At 34.0% G+C, this 15,002-nt stretch overlaps 1 protein-coding gene across 1 annotated transcript in view; it reads right to left on the reverse strand.

Annotated features, from left to right (window-relative positions):
- The window catches only part of COL5A2 (collagen type V alpha 2 chain), a 142,260-nt gene that overhangs the window by 69,121 nt on the left and 58,137 nt on the right, over positions 1-15,002 (reverse strand). The window contains exons 3-7 of the mRNA XM_055121254.1: positions 9,921-10,145; positions 6,153-6,166; positions 3,871-3,903; positions 3,326-3,358; positions 1,786-1,839 (exon numbers count right to left, since the gene is read on the reverse strand). Of these exons, the coding sequence (XP_054977229.1) occupies positions 1,786-1,839; positions 3,326-3,358; positions 3,871-3,903; positions 6,153-6,166; positions 9,921-10,145 (359 nt within the window). The remainder of the gene's footprint in view (positions 1-1,785; positions 1,840-3,325; positions 3,359-3,870; positions 3,904-6,152; positions 6,167-9,920; positions 10,146-15,002) is intronic.

Raw genomic sequence — 15,002 nt, forward strand, 5'->3', positions numbered from 1 at the left:
GAAGAGAGTAGGAAGAAGAGGAGAAGAAAGAGGAGAGGAGAGAGGGAAGGGAAAAGGAAGAAGAGATTTCACTGATTCCTAATGAGGAATTTTAGAATTTTTCTCATTTTGGTTAGGGAGGAAGATTTCAACAGTGTCAAAGCATATTCTATTAATGTACAAAGTTCTAGCACGCCAGCAACACCAAAGGGCCCATGATCCGCCACAGTGTCCCCAAGCGTCCCCATGTGTCTCCTCTTGGCCAGTTGCCATTCCCTGCCCTGCTCCTCCCCCAGTGCTTGGTAATCAGTTTTGTAATCCAAAGCTAAGGATTGGTCATTGTCCAACCCTGTCCTTTCCCCTGTTCTGTCTCACTATAGGAGTTCTGGGATTCTAGAATTCTGACCTATATTTCCAAAATGGTTTCTTTCGTAGATTAAGTACCCAATGATAATAATGCTATCAATCATTCTGGGTACAAGTATATTGATATATATCCCTGTGTCTAACTACCTACCCTCCACTAACTGAAGTCATCCTCCATCTGCCTGTCATTCCAGCATTGAACTAGCATAGAGAACGTTATTAACAGCATTTAAGCTATTGACACTGGGAATGCCACAGCTCAGTAGAACAATGAAGAATACTGCATAAAGTCATTGGAACACAGTATTGCTACCCACTATTATGGCTATTCCCCACTTTTTAAGACTTACTGGCAATGTATTGCTTTTACTGGCAATAAATTTCATGGATGCTTGTAAATATCATCCAAACTCCAACCCAAGTTGGAAAAAATATATATAGGTATCATGGTACATTTGGTAAAATTCACAGAAGCACAATATACTGTTAAAGATTAAATCAGCAGCAAAAGTTCCTAGTAACATGATCTAACATTTTTCCCTCATTTTCATATCAAATAACTATTTCTTCTTAATTCATTTATATCTCTCATTTAGTTAGAGCAGAGATAAATTTAATAAGAATTGATAGGCAGTAGAGTAGTAAGAGATTCATTAAAGTAAAATTAACCAACTCATAACTTTCTGACTGAATCATGAAATAACAATAACAATATACAAATTAATCCAGCTATTTAAAATATGAAGAATACTGTATACTGAGAAAGATCTGAATACAGAGAACTGCAACCCAGAACTTGTGAACAACATGCATTCTGGGTGATAGGTAAGAAGAAAAATATTTGGCATAAATTATATAATATCCTCATGTTTTAACTAAAAGGTAGCGAGGTAGTTATTTAAATTTAATTTATCCCTTTTGCTCTGGTAGCAAATTTGTTGATATTTTGAATTACTCCTTTGATAGCTCTGTAGCAGCTGCTAAGTGGGTAAGATGGATTGTTAATTGGAAAATAAATTATTAGGCAATCACTTGAATGAAAAGATGATCTAATAATTTCTTTTTCCTTTATCCAATTTGGTTATTCTTGTAGTAACCAGAGATCACAGAACACGAGTGTTTTATCTCAACAGCACATTCCTGGCATTATCTGCACATGAGTTACAACTTTTGAAAACAACATAAGGAATTCATTAGAAGTTTCCTTAGATTCTACTTTACTTTACCTCTTAAGCGAGAAATATAATTTTGTCTTAAAAATAATAAGTAATTATCAGATTACTAATTTCCTCTGAATAAGCCCTGAATTGTGTATCACATTTAACAAAAGTGAGGGATTAAAAAGACCAATAGCCCTTTACTGCATGAGAGGAATATGGTAAAGACCAACTGACTTAGAACCAGTACATATTCAAACAGGGAGCTTCACTATGAACTTACAGGTCTTCCTTTGGGGCCTCTCTCTCCTCTCGGTCCTTGTGAACCTGGAGGTCCCTAGAACAGTAAAAAGATGTTTATATGTACAAAAACATGTATACTTCAGCTATAAACAAAACATTTAAGCTATGGACACTGGGGAGCCCACAGCTCAGTAGAACAATGAGGAATGTTTTTATTTTAAGGATTTTTATTTCAAAGATTTGCTTGATATAAGAAAATTGTGAAATGGTAAACATCTCAGTTTTCAGTTCTCTCTGGTTAAAAAATTTATATATATACATATATACATACAATACACACATATATATATGTATATAAGTTCTCTGAGAACATACAAAAACTATTGTAGTAATGACACTTGAAAGACTATATATAATTAAATGTTACGTTATAGCAACATGGAACCCAACTGATTGAATGTATTAGCTTGACCAGTAATTGGAAACTTGCAAGGTTCATTTTTACTGTCCTTTCCTAGACAATTCTTTTCCATTAAATTATGGGCATAAAAACTTACAGATAAGATCTTAAGAATGCAAACTCCAATTTACCACTTATCTGAGGGAATATATGACAGTACATGATAGCTCAAATTATTCATCCCTGTTTAAATTGTCAAATTGATGAAAATAGTGTGTCTGGGGGGGGAGAAGCCTGTTATTCAATTTCTAAATGTTTAATTTACTTGATTTAAAATGATGCATTATATCCATTGTATACTTAAAATCAACTTAAAATTCCAAACAGTGCTAGTTATTTCCTCTTAAAATAATAGAATTATTAAAATTCCAAAGCAGTGCTATTGTGTTGATATCTTAGTTTTCTTTACTGAGAAAATAAGGAATTGCCCTAAGAATTTCGTTTCTATTCAAAAGAAAATTTCAATTGACTTAGCAAAGTCAGATCATGCATTTACTCAAAAAAAACATCATACAGTTTTATTTAAAACAAACGATTCAGTACTAGAACAGATATATAAAGTGCATTAGTGTTTTACTTATATTGATTTAATATCTTAAAAATTACAGAAATTATATGTCTGTGCATATTAGCATCTAATTTATTTATATACGCTACTGCTATTCTAAATCTTTTAAAGTAAAGCAGATATGTGCATTCTCATGAATAGCTTCTCAAATTCTACTACAGTATAGTATACAAAATCAATAGCAGCTGAAATTAAATGTTTGTTACATCAAGCAGATAATAGTCTATTGATAATCATTGTTAAAAGGTGATTGTCCCAGTTTCAATGAGTAAAGCGACTAATTTACAATTAATAGTGTAATCATAGATTGTTTTGCCTGTCAGATAACTTATTCTCACATTGACATATGTAAAATAATATAGTTAATTAAATTCAGACTGTGATTGATTTCTATATGTGAGTCTCTGCTGCAAAGCAATCTTTAAACTTGCAGAGATTTCAAGACCAAATGTTTTGAGAAATCAAGCATCATTGTTTTAAATTCCATTGTCTTTTTATGTACATAAAGTTTCTAAACAGTTTCATTATCACTTGAATTTTGAAGTAACTTACTGAAGGGCCTGGACGACCACGTATGCCTGTTACCTAAAAAATAAACAAAATAATATTATTAGGTAAAGTTTCATTGAGTTTTAGAAAAGCCGGTATTCAAATAACATAATCAGCAAAATCGTCAATGAGTTACTATATGTTAGCTAAATATTTAGTAATGCATTGATTTTTTTGTTAGCCTTAAATGGTTTTTGGGTTTTCGGGGCGAGGGGATCCACTCCCAGCAGTGCTCAGGGTTTACCCCTGGCTCTGTGTTGAAGGACCACTACTGGTGGGGCTTGGCAAAATAATAAGTGGAACCTGGAATGAAACCCAGGTCAGGAGCAAGCAAGGCAAATAGCACACCTGCTATATTAACAATCTGGTCAATAATTTCTCCATATTATCAACCCATTGCATTAAATAATCTATTTTGGTATGCTTGTTTGATACCACCTTATATAAAATAATGAATTTCCTTTCTTTGAAGGTATATATGCAATAATATGTAAGTATAGTTATGTTTATTAAAGGAACATTAAAATAATGTATTTATTAATACTTACTACAGGCACTAGTCCTGGTTCTCCTTTTTGTCCCTATAAAATTTTAAAAAAAGTTTCATTGGTAATATATAATGCATCCTTGAACATGAATATATTCCATATAAACAATAACAAATTTTATGAAATGTAAAAGGAAAAAGAGAAAACAAAATCAAAATTTCAGAGCATTTAAGCAGACATTGTTCATTCTACTCATCTAAAAGATATGACGATAAAATCAAAGTAGTGTGTGAAATGTACAAACTTGTTTCACTCAATTTTCACGGTGATCAAAATCCAGAGTGTAGAAAGGCAAAAATGTTTATTAAGTTAAAGAAGCAAGTTATAAAACAGTAGGAAAAAAATCCAAGACAAAAGCACAAAATAAAATTCAAAAATCTGTATTTATCTGAATTTTCATTTTAATATCATATGTCACATACTTTTTGATAATTTTGATGCCATTCCTGAAACATTTGTCATATGCTTTGTAAAGCTCATGAAAAAAATCTTAGAAACAGTATGAAAGAAGCATGTTAATTGTTTAAAATACTAACATTAAAAGAAAATATAAAATAACATATTCAGATAATTCTTAAAATCTGAGGAAGCTGTTGATAAGATACCTAAATTGAAAAATTGGGAAAAAAACACAAAAGTAACTACTGTAATTATTATAACTTAATGTCAGGCAATTTAATTGTTCCAAATATGCTAAATAATACACATGTAGATGCAGCTTTTTGATTCCTAGAATTCAGAATTATTCAAAACTGTATTCTCAATTTTTCAAATATTTCAAGTAAATGGGTTAAATAATATTGGATACATTGTGCCTACACATACTCTATTTTATTATTATTACCACAGGAGGTGTGTTTAGGGCTTATGTCGGCTCTGTGTTCAGGAGTCATTCCTGACTGTGCTCAAGACACAGATTCAGTACTGGACTGAACCAGAGTTGTCTGTGAACAATGCAAGCACTTTAACCTCTGGACTATTTCTCTGGCTTCCACCTCAATTTTATTTATTTACTGGCTTTATTTACTTCAGGACTTTGTTTCCAATGCATTATTTCCTTCTCTAGGTTATTGTCATGAACATAAACACTGTCAATACATTCTTCTTGAATATATTAATTACTATTAACATATTTTGAAATATCTTGGCCCAAGATACAGTTCTTGGGGACCACTGTGGGCACTGCAGTGGTGTCTGGAGGTTATTTGGGGTCACCTCTGGCAGGGCTAGGAAGAGGACATAAGGTGGGGCACTGCAATCAGTGTCTCAGATATTGTCTCACACTGAAATCAGTGTCACACATGCAAGGCATGTGCTATACCGCTTGAGCTACTTCCCACTCTGTAACTAATTTCTTTTTTTTTTTAATTTCTGGGTCACACCCAGCGATGCTCAGGGGTTACTCCTGGCTTTGCACTCAGGAATTACCCCTGGCAGTGCTTGGGGGACCATATGGGATGCCGGGGATCGAACCCGGGTCGGCCGCGTGCAAGGCAAACGCCCTACCCGCTGTGCTATCGCTCCGGCCTCCACTGTAACTAATTTCTTTACTTTTAAATTAATTTTTTCTTTATTTGGGCCACAGAGCTCAGGGCTTACTGCTGGCTCTATGCTCAGGGATCATTCCTGGCCTGCTTAGGAGATTATATGAGCAGAGAATTGGCCGCATTCAAGGTGAATGCCCTAAGTACTGTACTATGGCTCTGGTCCCCAGTAATTAATTCCTTTAAGTGTTCTGTACTATTCAGTCAATAAAAGAGGAACCAATACCACTGCAGCAGAACACTCACCTTCTTTCCCTCTTTTTTCCCTCCTTCCGTTTTTTCTTTCTTTACATTACTTAAACATCAATTACACTTCTAATATGTCTTCAATATGCCAAAAACAGCAACAAGTCTCACAATGGAGACATAACTGGTGTCCGCTTGAGCAAACTGATGAACAAAGGGGCAACAGTGCTACAGTGCTCATATGTCTATGGCATATATATTGTATGCATACATATGTATTATGTTTATATGGAAGAAATGTAAGAAATACCAGGACAATATGACACAGTGCCAATCCTTAAGAGATTCACAGCTATCTGGAAGAAAACTCTATGAACAAAAGTAAACAAGGAGGCAGAGATAATCTATCATCAATTTTTTTGTGTGTGGTAGTTTGTACTTTATAACACTACCAATCACTTTAATACATTAAATAGTACTATGTGACTAGCATTATAATGGGGGGGGAAAGTATGAATTTCATAAACTAAAACTATTCAAAGTAAAACTTACCTTTCTTCCTCTACCTGGAAAAAGAAAAAAAAATATGTATTATTTTATGTAAAATAATTATTAAGAATCATCTAAGTATCTTCAATAATACAAATTTGTGAAATCAGAACTTGATAAGCACATTTCTCTATCACCTGAAGGCAGAATACAAAATTATTTTGAAACAATATTTCTATAGGACAAAATCATACGTCTTTATGGAAAAGTTTAACATTCTTTGAATATTCTTTGCCTTGTTCATATAACATTTAAAATTCATTAAACTTTAAATACAAAGTAAATTTCCTTCAATATTTTTATATTTTCTCTATACTTTTAAAATATGCTATGATTAATGTGATTAGAAGACTGAGATATACTAAGATATGTGTTGAAACATAGTAACGCCTTGTTTTTGTTATTTTGGACCACCCCTAGTGGTGCTCAGGGTTCACTTGGTTCTGTCCCCAGGGATTGCTCCTGTACACTTGGTTCTGTCCCCAGGGATTGCTCCTGGAGGCTCTCAGAGAGCTAAGGACAGACTCTGGGTCAGCGTCCTGAAAGGCAAGCAGTCCACCTGCCATGCTGTTTCTCTGGCCCCACACTAGATATTCTACATTCACCACTTCCCCCTCTTTCTTCAGCCACAAAACATTATTTCATTGGTTTTTCCATTATAACCTTCCTTATGGAAACATTATAGGGCAATCCACATTTTTAAATTAACACTTGAATTAGTAATGTTTTAAAGTTTTTCTTTGCATAAATTTTGTTTGTTTCATATTAGTTTAGCATAAGTAACTTTATCTTAAATGTTACTACTATAAATGAGGTGTTTTCCCCACTATTTAGTCAAAACACAAATGTCTATTCGTAACAAATAGATTTTTATATTTGTTACTTTTATGCTGCATTGCCTTACTAAAATATTATAAGAGGGTTTTTTTTTACTTCTTTACATTTTTATTTTCCACACAATTACATTTCCTAAAATTTCAAACATCTACCTCTTCTCTTCTAATTTCTAAATTTCTAAATTTGGGGGCAGAATGATAATACAGAGGCTAGGCATTTGCTTTAAATGTGTCTAAGCCTGAGTCTAAGCCTCAGCACCACATACGGTCCCCCCATCCCTGCCAGGAGTGAGCCCTAAGACAGAAGTGACCCCTGAGCACCACGGGTGTGCCTCCCTAAAAATATAAACAATAAAATATAAAACAATGTAAATAAATAAGTCTCTAAATTCCTTTTTACCTCCTATAGTTTGTATAGGTACACTCAATAATTTTAAATTGTAGTCATCAGAATGGATCTTCTTAGCTTAACACTGAGTTGAGAGGGAAATTTCTAGCATTAAAATTATTGGAGCATTCAAGTTTAGATATAAATGTTATGTTGTATTAATACAATTATTAAATAACCTGGTCTATTTATCAAGAGTATAGATATATACATATATTGACCCTTGCCAAATATTTTTATGAGAAAAATATCATAAGAAAGATCTTCACAAGTTGGTTTAAAAATTATTTTTATTTATACAATTTTAAATTCTATTCAAATTTATAATATTAATTTTTTTTACTGTGGATTGGAGCCATAGCACAGTGGGTAGGGCGTTTGCCTTGCACGCTGCCAGCCCAAGTTCGATTCTTCCTTCCTTCTCACAGAGCCCAGCAAGCTACCGAGAGTATCCTGCCCACACAGCAGAGCCTGGCAAGCTACCTGTGCTATATTCGATATGCCAAAAACAGTAACAAGTCTCACAATGGAGACATTACTGGTTCCCACTTGAGCAAATCGATGAACAATGGGACAGAGCTACAGTGCTACAGTGCTACTGTGGAAGCATCTATACATTTAACTACTATTCTTTAAATGTGCTAATATACTTCTCTTTTAAATTTTCAAACAAATGTTTGATTATAAGTTTTACATATATGTATACTACTTGTAAAATATCTTTGATATTTACATCAAAGATATACTTATTTAAGAGCAAGACTCTGAAAGTTTGCTCTCCCTTTGAAAACTCTAGAACTGCTTACAATGCATAAGTTATTTTCCTTTTATAGTTTTGCACAACTATGAAATTTACTGCTTTTATAGAGATTCTACTAGCTATATAATTTTTTTCTGTTCTTCAAGAAAAATTTGTTTGCTCTTTTTTCTTCTAACAGAGCTAATTTCATTAAATTATCCTAGAAAATTAAAGAGTTTCATATGGTCTTTCAAACTTATCGGCAAACATACTGTGCAAAACAGGCTTCTCTGATTCTTTTATGTTCCTTTTTTTTTCATTAGGTGATTGATCTTACTCATCACTTATGGCTATTATCTTATTACTTTTGCTGCATAAACTTTTTCACTTGGTGGCAGGGGAGGGAGCGGGCACCCAGAGATGTTCAGGACTGACTGTGCACAAAGATCTCTCCTTGCAGTGCTCAGGGACCATGCAGTGCCGAGATTGAACCAGGCTGACCAGTAACAAGACAAGATTCAACCCACTGTATTTTCTTCCCACCTGATATAAACCCTATAAATTCTTCTAGTAAATTCTTCTATTCTCTTATTGTATATTCATATAAATATCATTTTCAATTAAGTTTTTATGATGATGATGCAGATTATTCACTTTGGAATGAATTCTGATTTCCAAAATCAGTATTTTCAGAACGTTGTAATGTTGTTTTAATATATAGTTAACATCATGGTTTCAGTGTACTATTCACTTGCATCCACAGGTTTACTTTTATTTCATTCTTGAAGAGATTTTGCAGCTTGTATTTGCTTCAGATAGACCTTGAATATATTCTTTTTAATTATTCTTATTAAAATTTGAGATTAGGAATTTATTTGAGATACATTTGCTACTGTTGCATTGTATCTAAGAGGAAAATTGAGACATTACTGCCTAGTGTTTCCATGACTATAAAATTGAATAATTCTTTGTATATTTTGTGTTGCAATGAAACTCTTGGAAAAAATAAGACCTTAACACTGTCTTGACAAATCAGATATATTCCACTCTTAGCTGCTTAGATTATTAATTTGAATACTGCCATAAATCTATTAATATTAATCTAAATGATTCAATATTAAGTAAAATACATATTAACTTATTTCTCTTATGTAAATATCTTTAACATACATTAAACTGTGCTATAAACTATGCTATTCTAAAGTATATGAACTGAACTATGATAAAGTATATAAACTAAGTCTAAGTCTATGCGAAACACACTTTTTCCCCAAAGACTTTTATAAAACAGTTATTTATATCATTTTTTTGTCCAGTAAATCCTTTGTATGATTTTGGTTTTTTAGCCAAAATTTAGAGAAACTATATTGATGAGTCAATGTAACAAATATTGCTCTGGCAGTTAATTTCATTAGTTATTCCATTCCCAAGAGCAAAGTTGATACCTGGGAAGATGAATATGTTTTTTAGATCTCCTCTTAAACATTATAGATTTTGTAGCAACCCAGAAAATATCTTGGAGTCATCTAACGTGAATAGAATAAATCATGACCATCTGAAGTGGAATGAGGAATTTTCAAATTAGATATAACCACTTAAAAATCAGCCAAGATCAATGCATTCTTTAGAAGACAGGAAATTACTCTCCCCTCAATAATGCTAAAATGGGTAAATAGAATCATTAACCCCAAGGTCACTGTATAGTAGTTTAATTATTCTCTTGGAGCACTCGATTGTGAGAGCAAAAATCACTGTAATTAAAGAGATACATCGCTGGATCTATCTGAGTCAACTCTACATATTCTTACCAAAACTGGTGCCACCACCTCCAGTTGAATGTGGACAAACAGGACAGCATTCCCCAGCGGGTGTTATTGGGTCTGCACATTCAAGCACTTCCTGGCACTGTATCTTGTCACAAAGAATGGCTCCATTGTCACAGACACAGATCTGGCAAGGGGCAGGTTTCCAAATATCCCTGTTTAAATACATCTGTCCATTCTGGGTACAGGCTATTTCTTCATCATATCCTTCTGAAATAAAACAGAAAATGGCATTAGTAACTTTCTGGAAATTTGGAATCTGGAAAATATTTAAGAAAGTGGAACATCTCATTGGTTCTCATCGTGTTGGTTCTAAATATTCTGGTCTAAGCAGTAAACCTATCCCCCAAATTCTTCTCTGACTACACCATATAAATTGAGATTCCTTTTCTCAGTTGATAATACTTCACAGCACTCTAAAGAAGTTCATTCTTCAATCCATGTATCCATTATCTATTTAGCTACCCAATGTGTTGCATTATGCAAAGTAACTAAAATTACTAAAATGGGAACAGATAGGCGAAATAAAAATATAAAAATGGGAACATATCGGTAAAACAGATAAATATTAATTGCACTGCAATTAATTGCACTATTTATATTGAAATAATATGTATAATGGAATTAATATGGATTGGATAGATAACACAGTGGGTAGGGCATTTGCTTTGCACTCGGTTGGCCTGGGTTTGATTCCTCCATCCCTTTCAGAGAGCCTGGCAAGCTACTGAGAGTATCCCAACTGTCCAGCAGAGCCTGGCAAGCTACCTGTGGCATATTTAATATGCCAAAAATAATAAAAACAAGTCTCACAATGGAGACGTTAGTGGTGCCCTCTTGGGCAAATCAATGAACAACAGGACGACAATGCTACAGTACTACAGTTACTAATTTTATCTCTTTCACTAGATGGTAAACATCAATGATGTTACGATTAGGGTGTCTTATTCATCACAGAATTTTTGAAACTTGACTCTGTTTTATACAGGGCCAAGTTTCAATAAATATTTTTCAATGAAGAGATATGAATGACTGAATGCTTATGATTATGATCTACTCATTTGATTGCACTAGCATTAAATGTGTGCATTTCAACAATAAAACAAAATTTCTAAACATGCATTTGCAATTAGTTTATGAAGAACTCCTTTTTTTGAAAGAGCTTGTCATTTGCGTATAAACATACCAGGTGATAATTAAGAACTCTACAGAAAAATGATAATGGTTTTGAATTTTAAAAAATATGTCAAATACACATCTTCCTAGTCTTTGAAAGTTTTTCTTGCACAACATTCTTTTCATTATTCTGTGAAATCTTTGTGTCACATATTTAATCTTTCATCACAAATACTTGACAAATAAACAATTGCTTTCAGAACACCACAGCACATCTTGATTTCTGTGCTGTTCAAAAGAAGAGCATGAAGTTTCAATCTCTTTTATCTTCATTAAAACAACTCTTTTACATAAAAGTCTATTAGAAGAAGTCTGTTACATATTATGTAATCAAAAAGTCAACGTTTGCCTGAGTAACATAAACATTACATTATATTACATCTATACAATGTAAATAAATCTTTTGTTTTAATTTGCTTTTTATGCATGATTATTTTGTAAAAAATCTGTACCTCAAATAAGGTGTGACTTTAATTACAAAGAAACACCATAATAGTGGGTTTATAGTCATAGTCCACTTCCACCAATTCCATCAATTTCATCAAATACACAAATTAAGAATAACTGTGGGGCTGGAGCGATAGCAAAGCAGGTAGGGCATCTGCCTTGCATGCAACCGACCCAGGTTCGATTCCCAGAATCTTATATGGTCCCCTGAGTACTGCCAGGAGTAATTCCTGAGTGCAAAGCCAGGAGTAACCCCTGATCATTGCTGGGTGTGACCAAAAAAGCCAAAAAAAAAAAAAAAGAACTGTGTTCTCAGCAGTCACGCCCATATGCCACCTCTGACTGGCACCAGGTATTCACGTTATGGGCCACCATCCAGAGTCACATCCTTCTCTCCCAGTAAGGAGAAGAACACCAAACTTGCCATAACCACATCTTCGAACCCGCGCCAGGCTGTTTCACTCAGGTGAGACCCCTCCCAGCCCCAAGGGACCCAGCCCTGGCAGCCGAAAACCTCCAGAACTCAACCACCACCATGCTCATGGCGGCTCTTCACATGCTCCAGTAGAGCCTCACCCATGAGTGAAACTATTAGTGGACCATGCGACCTATACACCCTACCCATACTCCAAGAGTACCACACATATTTGATAGTGTGAGAGAGCAAAATGTGAGAGAGCCTTTTCAAGAGTAATTTATCCTAGTGCTCTAAGGCTCCTTTAGAATTTACCATAGGGGTTCAAAGTAGGAGGTAACCAATCTTAGAGGGAAATTTATATATATATATATATATATATATATATATATGCACACAAGACTCAATCTTTAACAACATATTAGTAATCTCTTATCTGCCTATCACTGTCATCTCGTTGCCCATCAATTTGCTCGAGAGGGCACCAGTAATGACTCCATTGTGAGACTTGTAGTTACTGTTTTTGGCATATCAAATACATCACGGGTAGCTTGCCAGACTCTGCTATAAGGGCAGGATATTCTTGTAGCTTGCCTGGCTCTCTGAGAGGGATGGAGGAATCAAACCTGGGTCAGCCTTATAGAAGGCTTAATGTCCCCCGAGTGAAATACAACAATCTTCATACTCTTTCCTAAGGAAAAATTTTTGTAGCATTTTCAGCAGTTTTTCATAACCAAGAATACAAAATATGTTATTTTGGTTCTGCTTTGTGGCCGGGTTTGGGGCTCAGGATGGAAATATTCGAAATATGGTGGTGGGAAGTTGCAATGATGGTGGGATTGGTGTTTGAATATTAAATGTAATAAAATATTGTGAACTACTTTATAAAATTTTAAAAATTCAAAAAGAATAACTTTGTTCATTAAATTTTATGATTGAGAGAAACTCAATCACAAGCACTAAATACCAATGGAGATAAACTGTAAGTTTAATTACTTTGCTTCTCTTTTCCCATACTACCAAGGTATGAAAATGTTTCACATCCGTTTTGAAAGTTAAGTGGCTAGTACTGCATGTGGGTAACTAGCATATGAATATCAAAAATATAAACTTTCAAATCATAAATATTGAAATTATATGTTTTCTTTACATAAATATATATTATCATTGTGAAGTGGATTTCTATTTATTGATGAACCAATTTGACATTCAAAAAAGATAATAAGAAAAGCAAACAAGATGCTACGCTATAATACTGATTTAACATTATTAAAATGTGAGAGATCCTTTTCAAGAATAATTTATCCCAGTGCTCAAAGGCTCCTTTAGAATTCACCTTAGAAAGACACAATCTCTTAGGTCTGTTAACTCTTTATGGAAGATCAATTTCTTCGTCAAAGTCTAAAACAGCCTGACCTAAACACAAGGTTCAAAGAAGGTGGTTACTGTATTACTTTCTTTAAATGAAAACGTTAAAAGTTAGTTTTATACTCTGTGCCATCACTGTTTATTTTCTCAGAAAATTTAAAATTAGGTCTAAGATGCAGTAGGAAGCTAGTTTGTATGCTTTAAAATACCAAGGAGGTGAAAAATCATGTGTGTCGCTAATCCACACCTTATCCTCCCCAACACAAGAATCTACGCACATCACAGAGAACACAAAACCTCCATGAACTCTCATTGTGTTTGAAAGCAGAACACACAAAAAAACACTAGGCAGAAAATACAGTGGTCTTTCAGTTTGGGGTTTTTCATATGGTGTTGTATGCCTTATGATTATGCTGGACCTTATGTTCTTTTTTAAAACAAAAAAGTTTATTTAAATGAAAAGAAAAAGGAATACATAATTACAATTTTCAGTGAATTTGTTATGCTTTTATTATTTACTGAATAATTTTTTAAAGAACTGGAGTGATAGCACAGCAGGTAGGGCATTTGCCTTGCACTCGACAGACCCGGGTTCGATTCCTCCATCCCTCTTGGAGAGCCCAGCAAGCTACCGAGAGTATCTCATCTGCACAGCAGAGCCTGGCAGCTACTCGTGGTGTATTCAATATGCCAAAATCAGTAACAACAAGTCTCACAATGGAGATATTACTGGTGCAAATTGATGAACAATAGGACAACAATGCTACGACAGACAGTGCTAATGTTTTTTAAAATAATAAATATTTTAATAGGAGAGTGTGAAAAATTCAATAATTTCCTACTGACTCCTCTTATCTAAATAATGAGATTCATGAAAGATGACACTGACCTTAATTTATTTTTTTTTTATTTTCACCGTGAGATAGTTACAAGCTTTCATGTTTGGGTTACAATCTCACAATGATCAAACACCCATCTCTCCACCAGTGCACATTCCCCACCATCAATATCCTGGGTATACCCCCCCTTTCCCACTCTCCCCCTGCCTCCATGGCAGACAAAATTCCTCATACTCTCTCTCTATTTCTGGGCATTATGACTTGCAACACAGATACTGAGAGGACATCATGTTTGGTCCGTTATCTACTTTTGACATGCATCTCCCATCCCAGCTGGTTCCTCCAGTCATCATTTTCTTAGTGACTGACCTTAATTTTAAACCTAGAAATGAAAATGAAAACCAATCATAAAGGACATGGGCAAACAATTATTTTTAGTATAAAATCTGACAGTATCTCTAAACCCACAATACTGTGACACCTATATTTTTATTCTTCATGTTTCTTTAACTTTCCTAAAATTGAAGAAAAATGACAAGTACCTAGTAGTATTGAGGTTATTCTATAATCTCCCACCATGTTCTAACTTCTAAAAATATTCCTTCTGAGTACATGATTCTTTAATCCTTACCAAAAGTTCCAGAAAATTAAACCAATGCATTATAAAGTCATTAACACAAGCATCCTTATAATGACAGCTCAAAGAGATGTATTTTATTTGACCACATTTTTTTGCAGCTAAATTTTCCTCTGTTTCTTATATATTTGCATAGATCTGTCTGCTCAAAATTTTCATCTACATTTGTGGGTCCAGTACATTTC

The sequence above is a fragment of the Sorex araneus genome, chromosome X, assembly GCF_027595985.1.
Source record: "Sorex araneus isolate mSorAra2 chromosome X, mSorAra2.pri, whole genome shotgun sequence".
Lineage (NCBI taxonomy): Eukaryota > Metazoa > Chordata > Mammalia > Eulipotyphla > Soricidae > Sorex > Sorex araneus.